General features: G+C 42.1%; 1 protein-coding gene across 2 annotated transcripts in view; it reads left to right on the top strand.

Moving 5' to 3' along the window:
- MEIS1 (Meis homeobox 1) overlaps positions 1-22776 on the top strand; it is a 103291-nt gene extending 80515 nt beyond the window's left edge. For both annotated transcript variants that reach the window (XM_065682266.1, XM_065682265.1), the window contains 3 exons: positions 3502-3578; positions 21143-21201; positions 22431-22776. In XM_065682266.1, the coding sequence (XP_065538338.1) occupies positions 3502-3578; positions 21143-21201; positions 22431-22537 (243 nt within the window). In that variant the 3' untranslated portion in view covers positions 22538-22776. The remainder of the gene's footprint in view (positions 1-3501; positions 3579-21142; positions 21202-22430) is intronic.
- The last annotated feature ends 7 nt before the right edge of the window (positions 22777-22783 follow it).

Raw genomic sequence — 22783 nt, forward strand, 5'->3', positions numbered from 1 at the left:
TCATACCATTCAGTGGATGCTGCTCTGTGGCGCTGTAGCAGCAGCAGGCATGATCAGAAAATACCAGAGCCATATTCAGAGTCCTTATCTGCTGTCAGCCTTATTCTTTCAAATGCCCTTTTTTTTTCAACCTGCTTGCTTCCTACTTTTCATTTTTTTCCCCTTGGATTTGCCCTTTTCCTCTGGCCTTGGCAAGGAAGCCTGTCTGCAGCCTTCCAGTATACACAAGCTGGGCTGGTTCTGGGAAGGAGGGTCAGCCTTCCCATCTGTAATCACCGTTTTATGGCTTTCACTCGAGGTGTTAATGCAGATCAAATGGAAAACACTCCAGTAAGAGCGTTACAGCTTCTTGCACTGCCCCGCGTACGGTCCCAATCGTTAATTCTGATTATAAGACCTAAAGGTAATTCTGTTTGCTCTCCTAATGCATTGCAGCTCTCCCGGTGGTCCAGCATCTCTTTTCTTCAATTCCCATCTTGATCAATTGTTTGCAAATAATTAAGCTTTTAAGAGATAATGGTAGGAGCTAATGTACACAACAAAGTAAAGGTCTCAAGTCACTGTTTATTGAACAGTGGCACAATTTGCTTTGATATCCCAAAGTGATCCAGAGTGATAGGTGGACTCGACAACTGAAGTCAATGTAGTATTTTTAGATGCACACGTCCATATATATTTATATATATATATTTCATATGGTTATATATTTCATAGAATCATAGAATATCTCAAGTTGGAAGGGTCCCATGAATATCATCAAGTCCAACTCCCTGCTTGTCGCAGGACACCTAAAACTAAACTATTTCACTAAGATGCATATTTTATATAAATATTTAGATATATAATTTATACACGCACAAGTATAATATACATATATATTCAAATATGTATATCCGTAACTCTGTGCATGTGTCTTTATCCCTTTGGATAACCATTAGAAAGGTTTTGGAAGGCACCTGTCAGTCTTGCACAGGTGAAATAAAGACCAACAAGTTTCCACTGAATTTCCTATTTCTTTATAAAATGGCAGTTCTCAGGGTTTCCCTCTTTCTGTCCATTGCAATGTGATGTCTGCCTTTGCCTGTAGCACAGGCCTTCCTAGCCCTGTGGGTGGGAACGCAACAAGGCTTTGAATGTTTTTATAGCAACCTAGCCTGTGGCATGCTGATTCTTTGTCAAGTCATTTTTATTATGGGTTTTTTTTTTTTTAGCCTACAAAGGAACAACTCGTACGATCCACAGAAAGCTTATATAATAAGGATGCCCAGTGTTTAAGATTATTTTAAACCCCACCAAGTCATAGTTAAAAAGCCTGCTGCATTAACCTTTAGCTAAGAGGGATTAGCTATGTGAAGTCCCAGTCTGTCATGTGATTATGGCAATTATAGATTTATCATTAAATTAAAAGTTTATGCTATGCTAGGGTATGAAAAAAAGAATAATAGGATGACCCTAAACTTACTGCAATTTGAGGAATTTGGGGTTTGGGACTTTTAAAGCAATTATTTTTACAGTGACTGTATTATTCTGATGGCTAATTTTATCCAGTCTTGTCTATTTGGAAAAAAGTCCAGAACAATTGAAAATTGCTTAATGGAGACAGAGTTCTCAATTCCAATAGCTAGAGGCTGTCTAGTAATTATTGCTTGCTGCATGAAATTAGACACAGTTTGTTCAATTACTTAAAATTAGATCACATGTAAGGTGGCAAAGCAAAATAAGAAAAAAAAAGGAATAATTTTGTCAGCACTTGATAGCAAAGTAATGAAATGGGAAGTAAGCTATAAAGATTAAAATGTTACAGATCATCTCTATAAGGTTGGGTTTTTTTAAGAGGAGCAAAATATTATGTTCAGATAGATGGACATTAAGTCAAGTACAAGTGTTTGTTATGGATGAACGTGTATATAAGGCAGATGATAAAATTCATGCTATATTTTTGCATGTGCAAAATGCAAATTACCCATAAAAAAGAAGTAAAATCCCTTTCCCCGTGTCAACCACAGGGAAGCTGTTTCAGGTTCATGAAGAAAATATAGGGGGTAGTTTACAGGTATACCAGTTATCTGTAGGCTTACTATAAGGGAAATAGTATTTTTTAAATAATGGGAAATTCCCCAGTGTTTTGGGGTGAAAAAAACTATCTTTTGGAGCCAATGGCCACAGTGGTGGGCTTTAAAATGGGCATGTTGGGCACAGGGAAGTTGCCATAGTTACTACAAAAATTCCTGTTTGGTAAAGTTGAGGTGATGCAGGCATGTAAAATAGCTGTTAGATGTCAGATATGCTGTTTACAAGAATATATGAAATCTGCTAAATAGTTACGATACCAATAAGATTGTGGAATTTTACGAGGTTTTAAATTCTTATGCTTTACAAGGTTTCAGTTTACATCTCATGCAATATTATGCTGAAGAATACATCCAAAGAGTATGGGAATGTTTTGGGGAAAAAAGGGATGTGTGTATAACAGCAAATACTTTGTGACAACCAACTGCTAAATGGGATGGTGGGATAAGGTCTAACCAGTTATATCGAATTATCTTTATTGAAATATTAAGTACCTTGCAGCAGACGAGGTCTGAATCCGATGTGTACTGAGACTTGGGTGTTCAGGTTAGAAGCTAAGCCAGATCCTTAAAACAGGGGTTTTCTTCAGTGCTGTTACATTTGCAGTATTTGTCCTTTTAATTTTTTTTTATAGAAACAATTTTACATGGAGGGAAAGGACAGAAATGCTGTTTCTAAATTTCAAACTTGGATGTGCTTTTTGCTGTTGATTTATTAAGCAATCTGTATTCATGCAGAAGCGAATTTTCTGAGAAAGCAATCAAGTTCTCACAAGAAACTTAACTTATGATTGAATTTTAACATTATCTTCAATTAAACCAGTATTTATTTTCTGTCTCTTAGGATTAGTGCAGCCCAGCTATGTTAATGTCAGGCAAAAATGTGCTGATCATTGACCTTGTGTTGGCCTGTGTTCAAAACCCAGGCATTTGTTTATGTTCAGGTTGCTGATCTTATTTGCAAATTATTTTGGGGCACTGGCAAGATTTGCCTTCACTGTCTCAGACAACATCAGCGTGTTTTAGTTTTACAGAGAAGTGCTTTATCACAGTCTTTATTGTTCTGTGAAATACAGGGGTGGGTGGGGGGAAAGAGGTGATTTGACTCTAATCGGTCATTTGAGACAAGTGCAAAAACTTTCAGCTAATGCAACAAATACCCTTCTTGAGTATCAAGGTACTGCCAGTATCCTAAGCAGTTATTTCTCCACTTCACTAATCTTTATAATTGGCTTGTCTTTTACTGCCATTAATTAAGTGATGTAGTAGCCCATTAATAATTATAAAAGAGTGACACACCTCAGCATTTTCACCTTTCAATAGATGTCACACTCCTGGTTTGGTTTGGGGGGTTGTTTTTTAGTTTAAAATGAAAAGCAGGCAAAAAAAGCGCATTGTTTTAAATGTGTGTATTTATTTTGGTGTCTTACAGCACCCTTACCCTTCAGAAGAACAGAAAAAGCAGTTGGCACAAGACACAGGGCTCACTATACTTCAAGTGAACAATTGGTAAGTAATTTTCCTTGGTGTTTCTTTATGGCTGCTGGCACCCTCTGGCTAACGCTTTGCATTTTTGAGGACACACGTTGCCCTGCCTGTTCCCCCCGCAGCAGTTTACTGATGCCTAGGGGATATAGGTGAGTTGTTTCAGTTAATGGGAACTAAGAGGTTTGCTACTGCATAAAACAATCCGTATTTATTTTCACATCTCTTGGGCAGATTTCAGTGTGTTTGCATTTTACCACTCCTCCTGGCTGAGGATGTGTCTTCTTTAATAGGAAGCCATGTTCATTTTGAGAGCTTTGGTCTTGGAAGAGGTTGAGATGTTGGGTGAAAAGAAGGGGCAGTTGGTGCCGTTTCTGCAGAATGTATTGTTATTTTGGGATGCTGTCATGGGGTTTTTTTATTGCTGGTAGTGTGGTTTTCTTTTTGACTGACATCCTTCTATCTCTTTACTGGTTTGTTTTAAAAGTCCAGTTTTTGAAAGCTTGAATAAACTTTGAGGACAATCTGGCTTTCTGCTGCTGAAGTACAATGTGGGGCGATTTTATTTATTTATTCCAGCTAAGGGTTACTGGAGCCCCTGATCTGTTGTAGAAGTGATTTCTTTGAAGGAAACTGGGATCTGTGCTATTGTCTACAGTGGACTTTAGGTTGCTAACTGTCCAGGACGTGGTGAAGGCAACCAGTGAAAATTACTTGTGATTTAAGTATAAAAACACAACAGTCAACCCTTAAAAAAAAAGAAGTTTGATTTATTACCCTTTGTTACTGCATTGAAATGCAGGTTTCTCCCACTATCCCAGAATAAGTGTCATATTTGAAGTGTGTTGCAATCTAATACCTTGTAAAACTAAGTGTATCTAATTAATTGTCCTAATATTTTTAGATTAGTATTTATGATGGGAAACCTTATCCTCTTTGAAGTAATACCCAGAAAATGGCCAAGGCAAACAGCGAGCCTGCTGGGGAAAAGGGAGGGAGGAATGCCAGTTTGCAGACAAAAGTTGGTTTTTTTTTTTCTGTTCAATAAGTGTCAGAGATTAATATTACTGAAGCTCTGATTACATGGCCTAATCCATTTTAGTGAATAAATTTGGTCTTGATGTCCATTGCACCTACATTAACAAACCCTCCTCTCTTAGAGAGAGTAGGAGCCTGTGGGAGAGATTTCAGATATATTAAACCCCATTACAGAAAATGTAATTTCTGTCAATATAATCCTGTGTATTCTTCAATTTAGTACTTTAGAGATAACAAGCTACTTACAATATATTTGCCTTTGGAGGATTAATTTACAAAGTGCACTATCTGGGAGACGCAGGCGGGCTCACATAAGCATAGCTTGTAAGGGTTATCAATTTCTATGACCCCACAGCAGCCCTGGGAGATCAATTTTTTGAAGCCCTTTAAGACACTGAATAAAAGAAAATACCAAATACTTAGTGTATGTGAAGTATGCTTCCAAGAAACTCACTTTAAAATGGAGGAATAAAAGGCACTAAACATGAAATACGTGTTATAGGGAAACGTGACCCACAGTATTTTGGCTCAGCTAGAAAAAAATAGTGTTTGCTTCAACTTTACATCCTCCAGCCTTCATCCAGGCGATACTCTAATTGTTATGGTTGTCCTTCAGTTTAATGATAGGCGCTTTGGCCAGTTGAGAAGCTGTGTATGTTCATCAGGGGTTTTATTTAAGGATGGGGTGGAGCAAGTGTGTGCTGCTTTGCAGGTGTCTGGGAACTTAGGGTTTGGTATGGGCAAGTGTGTCTGTTTAGGATGGTCCATCAAAAAATCTTTTTGACATTATAAGATGCTTTGAACTGAAGCTGGTGGTATTTCTCTCTAGTGCCTTCCCAGGGTGCTTTTCAGTACCCATCCTGGCACAGATTTGAGGAGTTTTTACTCTGTCAGATGTGTTTTTATAAGTTCCTTATGTGCAAAGAGAAAGAAAAAAAAAAAAGGAGGTCAAAATACATTATAACTGAAGTCTTGTGGATGTAGGGCAGGCTTCCTCTGCTTGAGCAAGTTTGGTAATTCTGCTGTAGTGTTACAATTGTATAAATTATTGAGACAATTCCCGTTCTCTCCCTAGCTGCACAAAGATTTAACACTATAGAGACAGTTGGGGCTTTCTTAAATCACAGGTGGTGGGCAGAAATGCCAAAATACCGCAATTCAGCCCCTGCTTTTTGTAGTGGATGCTAAGGAGCAAGAAGGCTGTGAGGCCATGGCTGAACGTGCAGATTGCATATATACGTACATCCTCAAGAAACATCCATTCATGGGTTGACCAGCGAGCTACTCATCCCCTCCCAAATTCATGGGGGTATGGGGCAACCCTTTCCCAACCTTTTAAGGTGGTATGCAGGAGAAAAAAGCTCGTCTTGCCTAAATTGTTTTCTACAGGGACGAGCTAGTGTATCATTTCTGGTTAGCTTTGCTTTTCTTCAGTGGGCTCATAAGTCATTCAGCCACGACTTGCAAAAAATTTTGCCTTCCTCCTTAGATTCTTCCAAACTTGTTAACACACATGTACATTTTTGTATTAATGATGAGTCATTGTAAATCACTGTTGCAGAGATTAAATAAAATGCTGAAGGGCAGGCTGGGTGCAGATCAGTCATAAATTATTGGCAGCAACACAGCATGTGGGAATACATGAAATGTGCATGAAAAACATAAACTCATGTCTGGTAGCATGGTCGTTAGCTCAGACTGGGAATGCTGGATTTTCTGGATAGAATTAGAAGTTTGCCACAGAGCAGCCAGTGAAGAGAGCATTTGTTTTCTGCAGATTGAAAGCATTTGAAGAATTTTTTTTTTGTCATATTTGGAGTGCCTTTACATTATGTGCTAGTTGCATACTTCAATTCTCTGCCATAACGAAGAAAACGGTGCTTTTCACATACATGCATATTTCTGCCTGGTGTTCAGGCTCCCCGGGTTGATGCACACAACTCCTATTGATGGTGGAGAAGTCGCAGGAAAGGGGTGATGATGTGAGACATGCCAGGAAATGTATCAGTGGTAGGACACGTCTTTAAAAATACCACAGTTTTAACTTGCCCCTTTTCCTTGGGTTTTTTAATTTTTTTAGAAGCAATGAAATAATCCACTTGGAGGATTCTTTCCTTCTTTTTTTTGCATATGTGATGATTTTGCTTGTGAATCACCACTGTTGCCTTGTAGGGCCATCTTTTTGCCACAGTTGGATGTTTCTGTTGTTGGAAAGAGGGAGCCTTTACCCTGTTACAAAAAAAAAACCCAACAAAACCAGAGTCTATGGGAAGTAGGAAGGTAGCAGAGGTCAAGATGTCGTTAGTCTAAATGAACCGTTCAGGTCTCTGTCTTGTTAGTTATTTAACCCCACGGCATTTTAGGGTTTGAAGCATGGTAATGTGAACTAGAAGGGGCACTTGCATGATCTTGACAGTGTTGAGTATATGGACATGGAAAGGACCTGACCAAGTACAGGTTAATAAGGTGCTTTTTGCCAGTGATAAAAACTGTGATTGAAATATCCAGGAGGTGTGATCCAATCACTTTGTACCTCAGTTGAGAGCCAGCCAGGCTATATTGAACAATCTATACAGTTTTCTTGTTTACTACATCCCATCTGAATCTCTTTCCTTTAAGAATTAATGGTAAATAATTACTGCTGGTACTCTATGGAGAAGAGAGAGCAATTCTCATCAAGGGCTGCATTAGGTATCGCATGCTTATGTTTTAGGAAAGCCTAGATACACATAGATAAATGTCTGTATATTTGTAGAATAATGTGCCTATATAACCTCTCGATACGTACATGTCTATGTGTGACTAGCTCTCTAAATAGAGCTGAATGCAGCTACATTAAAATAATCTTTAAAAAAAAAAGGTGAAGTTTGAAAATTCAAATCCTTAAAGCTCCAGCCTTTAATTAAGTGCTTCCATTATGCTTTTTCCAAAATACCCTTGTGCTATCTAGGGCACAGACCAGACAATGATGGAGCAGCTAGTCAATATTTTATCTTACCCTCATTCTTCAGCGCTTCGTTTGTTGAGCTGTATTCAAACCATGCTTGAAGATGGAATTAATAATTACTGCTGGACTTTCCTATGTGCTTACTGCTGTAAAACCCAAGTCCTCCCCTGACCTCCGCTTGCCTAAACATGCGTAAAAGGTTGTGGGTCTGTATAGTATTTTTGCAGTTCCCCTGCAAAGAGAGAAAATACAGTTGTCCCAGTTCACATGTGAAGAAGTGAGGCTCAGGGAGGTCCAGGTCCAGCACAGCTACCAGTTTTGAATGGGTCTGTGACTGTGATATGACTCAAAATGGCAGCAAGTTATCCTCGTTTAAGGTCCAACAACCACCAAAACTCCATGTTTTGAGCACCTTGGTGTTTTACATTGCCAGCCTCCAGTGTTGGGTATGGAGGAGAGGTGCAAAAAATCAGTAACTGCTGGTGAAGAGTTTGGGTTTGATGATGTACTTGGTAGCTCCTGAGCAGTCCAAGGCAGCAGTAGAGCTGAATCCTCTTCTCCAGTGCAGTGTTCAGCTGCTTCAGCCAGGACTGCTTTGCTTTTCTTGCCGATTGCTGCCTTATTCATCCAACTTTGACAAAGTTTATTTCTTGTTGAAATCAACTTTTCTACATTATGGTGCCTTGGCCTGTTCTTATAATAGACATAATCATCATTAGGGTAGCTGAGGCATTAGGCCCGATCAAAAATTGTACTATGAGCAGGTAATTCAGCTGTTTGCATATAAAGTAGATTAAAGAATAGGGTGCAAGCAGCTCTACTAATATGGTTTCCTATTTCTTGACTTCTTGATTTTATGACCTTGGCTTCTTTAAATGTCAATTTTGTGTATAATTTCCTATGCCTGCAATAAAAATGCACCAAACTCCAATCAAACACACTGGAAAAAATGATCAAATAATGTAAATTTCCCTAATCTCATTCTTGGAGACAGCAGAAGTTATTTCTGCTGAAACTTTAGAAGGAAGAAATTTTTAAAATGCTTCAAGACCTGCCTGAAGATGAGTTTGAAAGATCTGAGATGGGTTTGAAAGATCTGAGATGGGTTTGTGATAGGAAGACCAGACCACCTTATTGTGTTCAGCACAGCCAGCTTAGGCTATGGACACCCAGAAATACTGTATTACTCTTTCAGCCCCATCACAAGTCCCCTCCAGCAGGAAATTTTCTCATCCGTGCATTTCTTTGCTCATGGGTAAACATAGTGGTAGATCTTTGCTGTGGTAGTTGCATGGGGCAGGGGATGAAGAACTTTGCTGTGGCACAGCAGGCAGGGTGGTATGATGGGGATGGGAGAATTCTTCACTTCTCACATGGGGCTGCTCCTCAGCATCCAGTGCTGAATTGGGAGCACCACTACAACGAGTGTCCTTCCCATCTGCTCACTAGTCGTGCCCAGCCTAGCTTGCAGATGCCAGGCTTATGGATGGAGCAGATGGGAGGATACAAATGGGGCAGAGGGGGCAGATACAGATTGGGAGATGCAGGTGGGGGGTGTGGGAGAAGGTTCTGATGGGGCAGATGGGAGGTGCAGATGGGGGAATGCTGATGCAGCGGATGGGGAAGACGCAGATGAGGACAGATGCTGATGGGGCAGATGGAGGGATGCAGATAGGGCACATGGGGGGATGCTGATGGGGCCAGATGCAAATAGGTCAGAAAAGCCACTGCCCACCCCTCTACAGAGGTGAAGAAGAAGGAGGAGCGGCTGCATGGCTCTCCACCTTGCCACCATTTGGAAATCAATCCAGGCCCCTGTTTTCCCACTGTGTTGTTTTGGTCTTTTTTAATCATAGCATGCCTGGAATTTGGTGCATCTAAAGCACACCCCAAAACACTCCCAAATACAAGTGATAATGTTGTCCAGTGATTCCTGTGTGTTAAGCCCCATGCCAGCCGCTTCGCTGGTCTAGGTGTTTAGCATAGACATCATCTTTGCTCAATTCCTTTGCTGAGGGTGATACTCGCCTGAGCAAAAGGCCAGCACATGACCAGTGCACCACTTTAGTCCCACTTAAGCACTATTTTTAGGGTGTAAGTGGGGGAGGAGGCGAGCAGGGAGGGAGCATAGCAAAAGCAGGTGCCGGTGCTATGCACAGGGGTGGACGTTCACCCCCACTTGCCTACCAAATCACAGGCTACAATAAATAGGCAAGATACTCAGTTTGCCACTTCGCAGAGCATATAGCATTTTTAGTTGTAGGCAAATAAAATATCTGCTTGTTTTCAGATGTATCTATTACGGCTTTGTTGCAGTAAACAGATTAAACGAGAAAAGGTCAAGATGCAATTTGAATCTGTGTAAGAACATAACAAATACTTTTCTCAGTAATCAGATACAGTAAATACAAGTACTTATTTACTTGTAAATGTTAAAACATTCACAAATTATCCTCTCAACTTCAGCAGTACGAACTTAACCATCAGATTTTGGAAACTATTTACTTTTCTCCTCTGTGTGATTCAAGAATACGTATACAGTTGTCATTTAAATGCTGGTTTGTTAATGGGAACACATGTGAGAGCGGGGAAAAATAGAAATGAGAAAGAATAAATGTTTCAGGTTTAACGAATGCGTATTGTTTGTTATTCCAAAGTAAGACAGTAGGTGTTTGCAATGTGGAAATAGCCCTGTTCTCCCCAAAAAAGCACAAAACCCCAAGAAAACTATTATAGAAAGGATCTTGCTGGGTGAATTGTGCCGTTTGAGCAATTTGAATATGTGCGGTAAATTAGCTGTTCTAAACATACCATGTGCAGGGCTTTTCAAGCAGATTTTTACATTTATGTTTTCACTAAGTCTTAGCTAATTGTTATGCATTTCACCTTGAATGCCAATTGTAATAATAATATTACATCTGTAGTCTATTTCTCTGTTCTTAAATTACAGCAATCAGGAAGACTCACTAGGTAAAATCCTGTATAGTTACTCATAAGAAAATATTGAAATCAGACGAAAAAATGTTTAGCTTGCATAATGCCTTAGACAGCCCTGGAGAACTGCCAGGGAGCCAAGGTATTATTAGAAAAGCTGAGCAAATAGCTTACAGGGGGAAGAGTTGTGAATTTAGAGCCATCAGGTACCGTTGTGTCACAGGATTAGGCTGGTATTTTTGTTTAGTTCAGTGAAGCTGTTTAAAAATACAGCGCAGTGGTTTAAACATGCGGGGTTTGGTTTCGACATGTGGGTTTAAGGAGTAGTGATACAGCTTTGGCATGAAACACAGGTGTTTTTCCAAAGGGGGCAGATGCTTGGAGGAGGTGGATAAAGAGTTTTTTGGCAGAAATGATCCAGGACTTCAGGTAGAGCAGAGAAAGAGCTTTCATCCTGGAGAGGTGATAGACCCTGGGTTTCTTGCTCAGTCCAGTCTTGGCACTCTCCATGCATCCCAAACTGCCCCTAAATAGGGGTCACCCTGTCCAGGAGCACCAGGGGAGGATGTTTCCCCTTACCATTGCTCTGACTGGCCCTGGATTCAGGCTGGGGAAAACCATCAGAGGAAACATCATTTATTTCAAGAGCAAACATGGAATTATTTTGCACAAACTATGACTGGTTAGTGGTGCCCTGAGCTTTGAGCAAATAAAATAGCTGGTGTTATTTTATTCACACAGTTGCTTTTTTGAGGGGGAGAAAGGTTGGTTCCCACTGCAGAGCATTGCATGGTGCAGATGGGGTTTACCTTCCAATAGTCTTGACTAACAAAAGGTATTCAGCAATTGAGAAGTCAATAAGCAGGATAAAAAGCCAACCCTGCTTTCCCTTGGGCTTTCCATCCTCTTCTGGGGTGGTTTTGTACCTGACAAACTTTTTTAGTCGGTGCATTAATATTCTGTAACAAATGTACTGTCAGGTGTCAAGGTAATAAGATGAAACGGTGCCGTGCAAACATTTGCCGCTTGCTCTTTTCCCTTCTCCAGCCCTAGCTTTGCTCACCAGGATCAGGGTCAGGAGGCTTTGTTTGGTATTTTTACTTAAAAAGGCTGAGATTCAGGTGTGTTCTGTCTCAAAACAAGAGTTTGGCTTTAAAAGTAAATTCCACTTTATTGTGGAATTGCTGCGATGCTGCACCATCTTCTGTAAATACAGTCCTCAGGACTTGGTTTCTTTTCAGTGCAAGAGATGCTTCTGTCACAAAAAATACCTTCAATATGTTGAAAAAAAAAAAAGAAGGGGGGAGAGTAATGGTTTGTCATTGCTTTGCAAGTCAGGTTTTGGTCTATTCTTGTCATAGCTATCTGAAATGTGTTTACATATAGTTTGCCTTTCTGGTATTTTGTGCTTGCACAGACCTGATCTCCACCTATTTTGTGTCAACAGTTGCTGAGATTGGTGTCGAGCGATTAACCATTGCAAAGTGAAACGCCAAAACGCAGAGAAAGGTGCCCTCAGAGACCCTCTCTCACGCTTACAGCAGGCACTTGCTCCGAGCTGCACCTGCATAAAGCAAACTGTGTGGTTAAAAAGTCAGCCTGAATATTAAAAACGGGGCAAATGTTGCCTCCTTCTTGGCTAAACCAATTTCTCATCTCCAAAATGAAACACAGCCAGAGGCGTAGGGCGAGGACGTGCTTTTGAGGGCGTGTGTTTTGCCCTGCCTGCCCTGAAATGATTTTGGTGTAAATGATGTGTGGCTGCTACACCAGCATTAGCAGTAATGAGGCTGCTGCCTTTTATTTTACTTCTTTTTACTAAAGAAAAAGAAACGGCAGCAGATGCTGCTGAAAAAATACTACTTCTGCAGTTCTTCAGCAAAATCTAGGTCATGTAACAGTTTCGTGGGTTATTATTTTTTCCCCTTGCCCACTGTAGTCCTTGTGTCTTTTTTGGCTAATGGTAAAGTACAATAGCAATAGCTCCTTTTCAATTCAGATTTATCCCAGACGTGTGACTTCTCACCTGGTTTATAAAGGTGTTTTATACCATCTGGAGGATGATCCCAAAGCTTTCTGTGTTCCGTGGTCTCACAAATTCTTTTTATCATTGACATTCCTCTGACCTCCCCGTGTGCTTTGTTTGTGTTGTTTTCTGAGGATGTCTTTTCTCCTGCCCGGACTAAAAAGCTGTCAGAAGTAGGATTATAAGCAAAATGAATTACTTCGCTTAATGAGAAATCATGTTCAGATAAAGTAGATTACAAAGTGGGTTATTAGTAGTGGTTAGAAAACAATGTTTTGAAGTTGGATGTCTTGGGGGGAAGTTCGTCCAGAAGTGTGGGGCTGTTTTTCAGGTTGGCTGTGACTCAGAGTTGTATCTTCTGTGGTTTATGGGGGAAAAAAAAAAAGGGAAAAAAAAAATCAAACCAGTTTTGCAGGTGCCCACATCACACAAAACACACCAACGTGCTTGTGTTTGTTGTCTCACTAGTGGTGGGAAGGATGTAACCACAGGAATCACAGCTTCCCCACTCTGCCCTGAGCCAATGTCTTGGGGTATAGACCAGAGTGATGTCAAAGCCTATTTCATGTATGAATCACAGGTCCCATGTAAGGGTTCATTATGTTTTCTTTTGAGGAGCTCTGGGTGTTTTCCCCCAGAAATACTTGACAGGGCTTCTGGTTTGGCCACCCTGGACTTGCTTCTCCTTGTCCCTCAGGCTGGAGGAGCTGGTGCGAGGTGACAGTGTATGGAATTACTCCATACACCTGAAGTGGTCTTCTGGAGATGGAGGGTGAGCAGATCCATCCAGGAGTGTGAACAGATAATTTCTCATGTCCTTCTGGGAGTGGGAACACACTTAAACCAGCAGCCAGATGTGGGAGCAGCCTCTCTGCTTTCACTTGGGCTGGAGGCTGGGCACAGCTTCCAGCTCCCGTGCCATATGCCTTATAGAAAGGAGGAACAGAGGAAAAAAGCTGTTTGGACAAGGCTCCCAATCTGATGTAGAGAAAGCAGCTTAGACCTCAAAGAAGGACCCCTGCATTTAGACCACTTGTGTGGCAAGAGAAAGCTTGGAGATGATACAGGCACCTCTCACAAGCACTGCATTCCCTTAAGTTGTGGTTGTGCTGAATCAACAGAGGACAAGAAAACTGCTGCAAGAGAGAGGAGTGTTTTTGAAGAAATAATGAGTATTTTGCTATCAGTTCTTACCCTTTCCCAGTGTAATCCCTGCCATCAAGTGGCAGGGTTTATTGGTTTGAAATGATCTGCTGAAGAAAAGCTGCTGGTTGTGCTCCTGGTGTGCACCAGATCAGGACCTGGCTTACAGAATCCAGACATGATCTTCTGAAAGTTCCTATGGAATGATGAGGTTCAGAACTGAGAGAAAACACTGAGCTGGGAGATGTGCATCGCAGCATGGGCTGGTCTCAGAGCTCCCAGAGCCTGCGCACCCTCTACCACAAGCGTTTGGGAGGTCTTGCTGTTTGTGGCATGGTCTGCTTATTGAAGTGAATACATCTCTTTCTCAGCAAAGCCAGTGCACTGCATGGCACTGAGATAAATCACTCTCCAGATATACAGAGGAAAAGTGGCTACACAGCACCAGTCCTTGGGCAGGGAGAGCATTTTTGTGGGAGGCAAGATTTTGGCTGGTAGCATGTTGTGTACTCAGCCGCAGCACTGTATGGGGTCCAGTGCTGTCCCGGGTGGGAGTTAGAGCAGCCTTAGTGCTGCTCTACTAGATGAATCCTTGCCATATTCCTTAAAGGCTAATTGTGGCACACGGAGATCAGCAGAGTACAGCTGCGCTGGGATTTGGGAGCAGGGAAGAGACGGGAGGTCAGCTCTGTTGGCGCTTTGCCATGTAAAGATTTCCCCTTACATCATCTGGCTGCCGAGGGCGAGTTTACATCTGTTTTGCACCCCAGGGGAATTGCGGTGTCAGAAATGAGGTTGCTGTGAGCCCTGCCCGGCGCAGCCAAGACCTGCAGCATGGCCTCTGCCCTGGCTCCTTGGCATCAGCAGGGAGGTACCTTGGATGCCAGACCTGGATTTTCACCGGAAACTTTCCATGTCAGCTAAGCGTTTCTGAGAGGGATTTGTGGATGGGAGGAGAGGAAGAGAAGGAGGAGAGCATACCAGAAAGGCCAACAGCAGCTTGCCTGTGATATGGGAGGGCACTGGAGATGGGCAGAGCAGGGAGTTGCATCTCCAGGGAGCCCTTCCCTGGGCATGTTGGCTCTTCGCTCCTCCCTAGTATGTCCCTCCCTTGTTTTTCATTCAGAGCTAATAAATACAAATAGGCTTTAGCTTCATCCTACTGGGGAACAGGGAAAACTCTGCAAGATGGGGAAAGTGTTTCCTGCCCAGTTTTCTTCTAGAAGGACCCATTGAGCAGCCACCAGCCATAATTTCTGCACAGAGATGGGGCCAGGGGAGTGTTTGGGCCAAGCAGGAGCTTGTGTCTCCTGCCTTGATGGAAAGCTATCACCCATCCCTTCTGCACCCAGAGCATAAGCAACGACCAGGTTCGTTGCCACCCCAAGGTGGTCACAGAGGATGCATGGTGTCTCATGGAGCTGGTGGCAAGGTGCTTCCCCAAATCCAGTCTGCTTATTTGGAGGCAGGAGGCATTCCTGCCCTGATTGAGAAGAAAGCATGGCATGGAGCAGGAGGGGAAGTAGGGTTTAAGGGCTTTGGAGAAGAGCAAGCATACAGGAGGTGGCCAAAGGTAGAACTGGTGCATGCTGGGCTGGCCAAAATGTAGGGCATAGCCGCTCTCTTACAAGAAGCATATACCCGATCCATCCCTCTGCTTTTCTATTTTTGCACTCAGTATGCTCCCTACATTAGCAGGGTTCGCTTGCAAAGGATTCAATAGCACTCTCCTGCTTTAAAGCAACTTTTCTGAATGCACAACATGAATCCATCGGTGGGGTCACATAGTAATGCTTGAAGTCAGAAGCTATTTTTAAAACTAAATTGCAGAACCACACATGGCTTTCATTAGTGCTTTACATCAAATTTGTCAGCTAATTAGTGGTTTTTCATCACTAGTTTTGCATAGTATTTTATTTGTTCGCTCTTCAATATTGTCTTGTGACACCCTCAGCCCTATGTACAGTCCCTTGTGCTGGTGCTGCAGTGGAGGAGGGAGGGAGAGGAGAGCTTTCAGGAAACGTTCCTGATTCTCCTGATGGATGGACTTGCTGCGTTTGGAGTATATTCCAATATTACGTGTCTGGAGTGGGTGGTTAGCAGCCCATGTACTCTCTTCCCTCCCTACCTCCATTTAGTGTTGTAAATGATGTATTGCAGTCCTGAACTGTCTTCGGTTCGGAGGAGGTGGAGGAGAAACCAAGAAAAGTTGCCAAACATGACTTCATAAGGTTTGACTTTAAATTGAACAAAGTTTCTTGAGTGTCTTGGATTTTTCTCTTTTTTTTTCTTTACAAATAAAGGGAGTACAGAGAGCATGCATTGCTAATGACTGGTAGTTACGGGTCATTAAGCTCACTAACTGACTTCAGGATCAGAACTTTCTAATAACGGCAGTAAGCACTCTTTTAACATTTATTTCTCATTTTAGGGATGGGGAGATGTGATTACCATTCAAAGTCTGCAGTTATTTTTTTCTGTTCACAATTACAGAGGGAGCTTGCTTTTTTTAAGGCTGTTTTTAAAACACTTGAAATAATTTCTTTGGGGTTTTTTTTCCTTTTCTTTAACTACTTTAAAAAAGCTCCAGAAAACAAATACACAGGGAAAAAAATGAAAATATGTTAAAATAAGGAATAAAGCAGTTACTGAAGTGTAATAATCCTGCTTTATAGCACACTTTCCATTTAAATTGTTTTTATTAGAGATAAACCTGTTAAGCGTTGAGGAATTAAGTGCTGAATAAAGAAGGTTGTTTCGCTGCTGTATAAGTGAAGGATTCCAGTATGCAGAAAAGAGTATGGCTGGTTTTACAAGTGAATTCCTTGCCAGTTTGCAGGGCTCTGGTTACTTTGGCATCTGTTAGAAAAATGATGGTTTGCTTGTTGTCAAGAGGGATACTATTTTTTTCAGAGGGGCAGAAGAGATTTTTAGCACTGGGGTTTGTAGCTCCTGTGGGCTTTCTCGTCATCCTTATGCTTGGTTTACTAGAAAGAGCTCAAGGAGAAAATGAGGCAGAGAGATTTTTGGGTATTTCTTGGCACTGCTAGTGATACACAGCCTTCTGGCATGCGGTGCTTTGGGATAATATTGGGAAGGATCAGCCTGCAACTCCAAGTATCAAAAGTCAGTAATGGTGTGAAACTCTCCTCATTTGGAAGGGCTGGGGGGAGAGGAAAATTCAATATACTGCTAAGTCTCAGCATCTCCTTTCAGACAGCTGGTCCTGGAAAATTTCATTCAAAGACTGCAAATTGGAAGTCCCCACAATCACGCTGTCGATTCTTGAGCAAAGGTGGCTTTGGAAATTGGTGACAGCGGAGGAAGGTCTTGTTTTATTCACTCAGCAGAAGTGAAATATAAGGGGAAGGGAGAAAGAACAGATCTGTGCGGAAAATGTCACTTGGGCTGTAACCTGAGCCTTCACAAACTGTGCCTTTTGGAGGGATTGGTGACCCTCCGAAAATCCTTGCTCTCTGGCTGCTATTATTGTAGCCAATTTCCAACTAAAATAAGTCTTTTGTCATCACCAGCCATGCTGCCTCTCGCTGAGAAGAAACAAAACTTGTGCATGGCAGTGAGGGTGGCCAAGCTGAAGGTCAGAGTGCAGAGCCAGATTGCAGCATCCCCGGGGCTGGGTCTGGATCTCCCCCGTGGGACCGGCGATGCACCAAACAGGGAGACTGCCAGTGACCTCTGGAGACAGACCCCGGGCGAGAAGCCTAAGAGAAAACATCCTAGTAAGGTGCAAATTGGAGAAAAGAGGGTTTCCTCTTCCTCTTAGGGCTATGCAGGTGGAATAGCTGAGGTTTTCTGGCTTTTGGGGACAGAGCAGAAAGCGCAATCTCATGTATCCAAAAGGGCAAGGAAAAGTTAACTTGAAAAAAGTAATGCATACTTTAAACTTCTGTGTTTGCCCAACTGTTCAAACGTTCCTTCCATGCCAGGTTCTTCCCTTTGGGGGGGAAAAAAAAAAAAGAAAAAAAAAAGAAAAAAGGAGGAAAAAAAGCAAGCAAGCAAAAGTAACCCAAGTCATCACTTTGCAGAGTTCTCAGCCCTCCTTGGGCTTTTAAATGGGTACAACTTGTACACTAAGGGATCTCATGTTGTTTGTTCCACTGCTGATTCTGTTCCTTGGCGGGGGGAAAAGCCCTGAAACAAAAAAAAGCCTGCCACATCAGAGCAAAAGTACCAATGCTTAGAGAACTGGTATGGGAAAAAATACACAAGTCTTTGAGCCGCTGTGGATCTTTACTCACTGAGTAAGGTTAAGCAGCGGTCTTAATGATTAACTTAAGTTTTATGCTGAGTTGTATTTTGACAATACTCCATTTGAGTAGTCCTTAATACAGGAATATGTTTTTTAAGTTCTATCTTTTTTAACTTTTAAAAGTTAGAGTGACTTAGGTTTTCTTTCTCTTAAGATAGGTGAATGTGAACATACAGGAAAAGGAGCAGTGAGATTTTTCCTGTTAGCTTTTCTGTTCCATCATTTTTGCTGGTGCTATGTCACCCTGATGCTTTGGAAATGCAAAGACTAATCAAAAGATCTTGGCCCTTCTCTCAAACAAAAAAAAAAAAAGCACTACGAAGAAATTATCCTCATGCCCACATATTTCTGCAGCAGCAGCTAACCCGCAGTTTGGCTTGTGGAGTTCTCAACTGTGATTTGTAAATGTAAGAGCACTGCGTTGTGCTTTCGCAAGGCAAGCCGCATTAGTAGTTTTAATCTGATGGGTTCTTAGGAATTCCAGGTTTGGGATGCAGGAAGAAACTTGAAAGTGAATACTTTCTTCTTTTTCTTTAATGCATAGTGGTTTGGAGTCTTCTATAATGCAAAGTAAAGTGTTCTGTTACAAAGGCAGGGAGGATGGGACAGAAGGTTAAAGGGCACCCTGGAAACAAACAGCTGGACCAGTTTATTTAAACAGATACAAGGATGGGGAGCTGACCTCCGTTTGACTTCTAGTGGGAGGAGCAAGAATGTCATTTTATTACTTTGCCCAGAAGGAAAATGTTCTTGCGTCTGAATTCCCCCTGAAGACATCCAAACACTTGGCTGTTTGGCAGATTTGCTTTATAGAAAAATACTTCCATTAATGCATAGGAAGAAGATAACTATTAAGTACCTGTGCGTAAAATGTTCTTAAAGGAGATATCCCAAGCTATAGCATGGTGCAAACAGGGTGAGAATATGTTTTACCATAGGCACATCTTCTGGATACTTACTGGTAAAGTCTAGCTATAATAGTTTATTATTTTGAGCCCCCCTTCTTATTAAAAGCACTTGTAGTTTGGAGAAGGAAGAGAAGGTTGTGAAATTGGGCATGTGTGGTTAATGTTGCTCAGGGTTTCTTTGGGATAAAAGCTTTTGGCAAATGAAGGTTTCAGTGACCAGCCAGTCTCACAGCTACCAAAAACCTTCCCCTCCTGCCACAGTAAGAGGTCCTGGCAATCGGGCAGTAGAAGGATGGAGTAAACACAGCAAGAGCCTGCCAGGCATGCAGAAAGAAATGGCTGAGGCACTGGGGTTTTGTGTTGTTGTTTTACTTAGGAGAGTTACTGTGAAAATTGCTTTCTGCAAATGCAGATTACAGATATTAAACAATTTTCTAATTGGTCATGGAGCTAAGGCAGCTAATGGGGGAAAAAAGGCAGATTTTTTTTAATTGCTTATTTCACATGGTGTTTGTGCTACACCTGTGCTTATAATGAGAAAGGAGAATTAGTCTAACCTTCTGCTCACATGATTCTAATTTCCATGGTTTGTACAAGATAATGATAAACTGATTTGCAACACTGTTTGCTGGAGTTGAGGCTTTTTTTTTTTTCTTTATTGGAAATGTGTAGAAAAATTGATCCAATGCTCTTGCTGGCAAAACATGACCTAGTTAAGGTGTAAGGGTTCCACATCGGCACCCGGAATTTGTGCCTTTGAGCCCATTTTTTTGAGACAGGCTTGATTAGGATTCAAGATCTTGATTAATTTTTTGCTGGAGTTTGGTAACGGGCGTCAGTTAGGAATGGGAGATAGGAGGAGACCAAAGTCACTGTGCTGGTCTTTGATGAGAGCAAAACAAACAGCATGGGGTGGTGGTTTGTAATTGTTCTCCCCTCTGGTTTTGGGAATGGGTGTGCAGAGCTGATTCCTGCAGGAAGGTCCTATTGGCTTTATCTCTGCAGTAGGAGAACTCCTGCTAAGCCACTCCAAGCAAAGGCAACAAAAACAAGCAGGAAGCAGTCCTTTGTGGACTTTCCTATTGCATTCTGCAAGTGTTGTGTCATTTTACCGAGGCTCACGCTTCTTCTTTTACTGGTAGATATTGTGGCATACACTTTTTTTATTATTCCTGTTCTCTCTTGCAAAGAATGTAAAGTCTGGTCATGAGGCTTTGCTGTGATTAAATCTCAGCGAAGATTTTTTCCAAACGGGTTTTAACTGAGCTTTCTGATGAGCGAGACCACAAGAGAAGTTCTAACGATCTCCAGGCAGGTTCCCAGCCATGGTTTTGAGCCTTCTGATTTCAGCGCCATGAGGACTGCCCACAGAGGAGACCGAGGCAGTTGTGATCCTCCTCCTTCTTCTGTTTTGCTCCAAAGTATTTTGAATATTCCTTTCCCAAACAAGCATTGCAAGACTCACTGAGGCGGAGAGCTACAAAAGTTCGAGGAGTACGCTTGCAGATGACTGTTTTTAAAAAATGAATGTACCTTTTTTTTTTTTCATTTCCAAAGATCTGCTTTTCATTGTTCAGGGGGAATTTTCAGTAGTCCAGTAATTACAGTTTAACAAGATGTTTGCTGTAAATGGTCAGGCCTAGCTGGAGAAAACAGGATTATAAATTCAATTACTGTAAAGCTATGACCTCGCCTTGACCCCTCAGACTTTGCATAAAGAGGGGCGGTGGAGGGAGGGGGAGAAAAGCCCACCAAGAAATGGCTAGGAGGAATGCAGGGCTCTGAAGTCCCCAGCAGTGTGAGTTAGCAGTGATAAAACTCCAGACGTTCCCTCATTTGATGGGCTTCTGCCATCACAGTTCATTATCTTAATAGTGGGCATTAAAAGGGAATTAGGTTTGCGAGAGGTAGGGGCAGGTTTTGATAAAAAAAAAAAAGAATGGAAAAAATGTCAGAGGACGTAAGGCAGAAATGGCACTAATGAGGGGGAGGTAGCAGATGCCCTCACGAGCATCTCGCCGGCTTCACCTGTTTGGGTTTTTTCTGTGCCCCATTCTGAACCGCGAAGAGCGTTGCTGGTATTGTTTCCTGAAAACTCAGCTAATTCCCCCATGAAAAGATGAAATGGAAGTGTCTGACTGTGGTAGAAAGCAGGCAAACATAAATCAGCTTGGAAACCCCAAGCTCGTGCTCTCAAAGGTCATCGGGGTTAGAGGTTTTGCAGTATTTGCATCCCTTAGCAGCCCGACAGAGTGGGGTGAGAGGGCTTGGGGATGGGTAGAAGTCATCCCTTTCCTAACCATTTGCTTTCTTATCTTGCAGGTTTATTAATGCTAGAAGAAGAATAGTTCAGCCCATGATAGACCAGTCCAATCGAGCAGGTAAGTCCCCAGCAGTAGCTGTATTCAAGTCATGCAGGCAAAAAACATGTTCAAGCCATTCACCGGGGGGTCCATTACCTGGTAAATAAATGAGAAATGAATGCTGGGAGTGATTGACAATTAAAATGCAACCAGCTTTCTTTCATTACAACCCTAATAATTTTGACATGATTAAAACATTTTGGGAAAAAAAATTGAAAATTCAAAAAAAGAAACTAAAATGATCCACTCCATGACTGGACTTCCCATACCCATACAAGTAGTTGTTTTGAGTTTTCCTTCCCAGCGATTTCTGCTCCTATGACCACTCCCTGGTGCATGGCTTGGTGTGGAATTGCTGTAAACTTTATTACCTGTCAAAAGGGCAAAGGGGTCAGAATCGCTTGTGGGACTCAGTAAAGTTCAAAGACATTCAATGAGGTAGAGCTTTATGTGCTTTAATAACCCAAGGCAGCTTACTTCTGAAGCCGGCTTTTAATGTACAGTTAAAACCTCAAGTTCAGGTAGTGGTACTTGTATAGGATCCTTTTGTCCCTTGTCTCTTCTTCTTAGTAGCTGTCTTTGGGGATTGATGAGTATTTGGCATTTACTTGGGGAGAATTTCTTTTTATTTTTGTAAAAGAACTTAAGTTTTCACATGCTGGTTCTGTCTGGGGTCTTGGCTCGCACCTCTGTGTGGGTATTTACCATTGAGGAATAGCCAGTTGCTTCCAGTTGGTTTTGCTTTCCCAAGTCTCACTGCCAAACTATCCAAATCCATCGTTGTCCTAGATGCCTTTGGGCCACAATTCCTCTTTGAGTACATTCGATTATTTTGTCATTAGAGGTAAATATCTGGCATGAATGTGTTCAGGTCCTGCTCTTAGAAAGGCACACAGGCGTAATTTAACACACTGCAATTTCAGTGTGACTATTCCAGCCATAAAATCCAGCTCCTATACAGGTCTTTGCATTGACGTCAGCAGTGGCAGCAGCTGGAGCTGGGGCTCCTCGTGTCTCGAGATTTCGGATCGCTAACTTCATTTCCAAACTTGCAGTAGGAAATTAAGCCAAAACCAAGCAAGTGTGCTAGCCCAACCTCTCAATTTGAACAGTAGATGGTTTTCAGTCTTTCTAGAGCCAGTGTTGATAGCTGTCTCACAGAGTCCATAGATAGGGGGGTTGTGTCTTGACACCAAGAGGTGACCCTTTTGGCTGTTGCTAAAAAGCAATGTTCTACACTTTTCCAGTAAGTCAAGGCACACCCTATAACCCCGACGGGCAGCCGATGGGAGGTTTTGTGATGGACGGCCAGCAGCACATGGGCATCCGAGCGCCAGGTAAGCCCTTGGGGTAACATCACCCACCGATGGGTGATCTCAGTCATGCCACCACAGGTAACCACACTTCCACCCTTCACTGTTGTCTCAGCTGTCTGCCTTGCCTTGCCTGTCTTCTGCCTGCTTTCAACCACCAAGGAAACCAGGCATCTTCTCGCTTGAGGGGTCCTGGACTCTCTGCCATGCTGTGTTTTGGAAAGGGGCTTTTGGCACTATCTGTTGACTTTGCTCATTCTCTGGCATCTTCTTGGATTTTTATCTCA

This window comes from Lathamus discolor, chromosome 5 (assembly GCF_037157495.1).
Source record: "Lathamus discolor isolate bLatDis1 chromosome 5, bLatDis1.hap1, whole genome shotgun sequence".
NCBI classification, from domain to species: domain Eukaryota; kingdom Metazoa; phylum Chordata; class Aves; order Psittaciformes; family Psittacidae; genus Lathamus; species Lathamus discolor.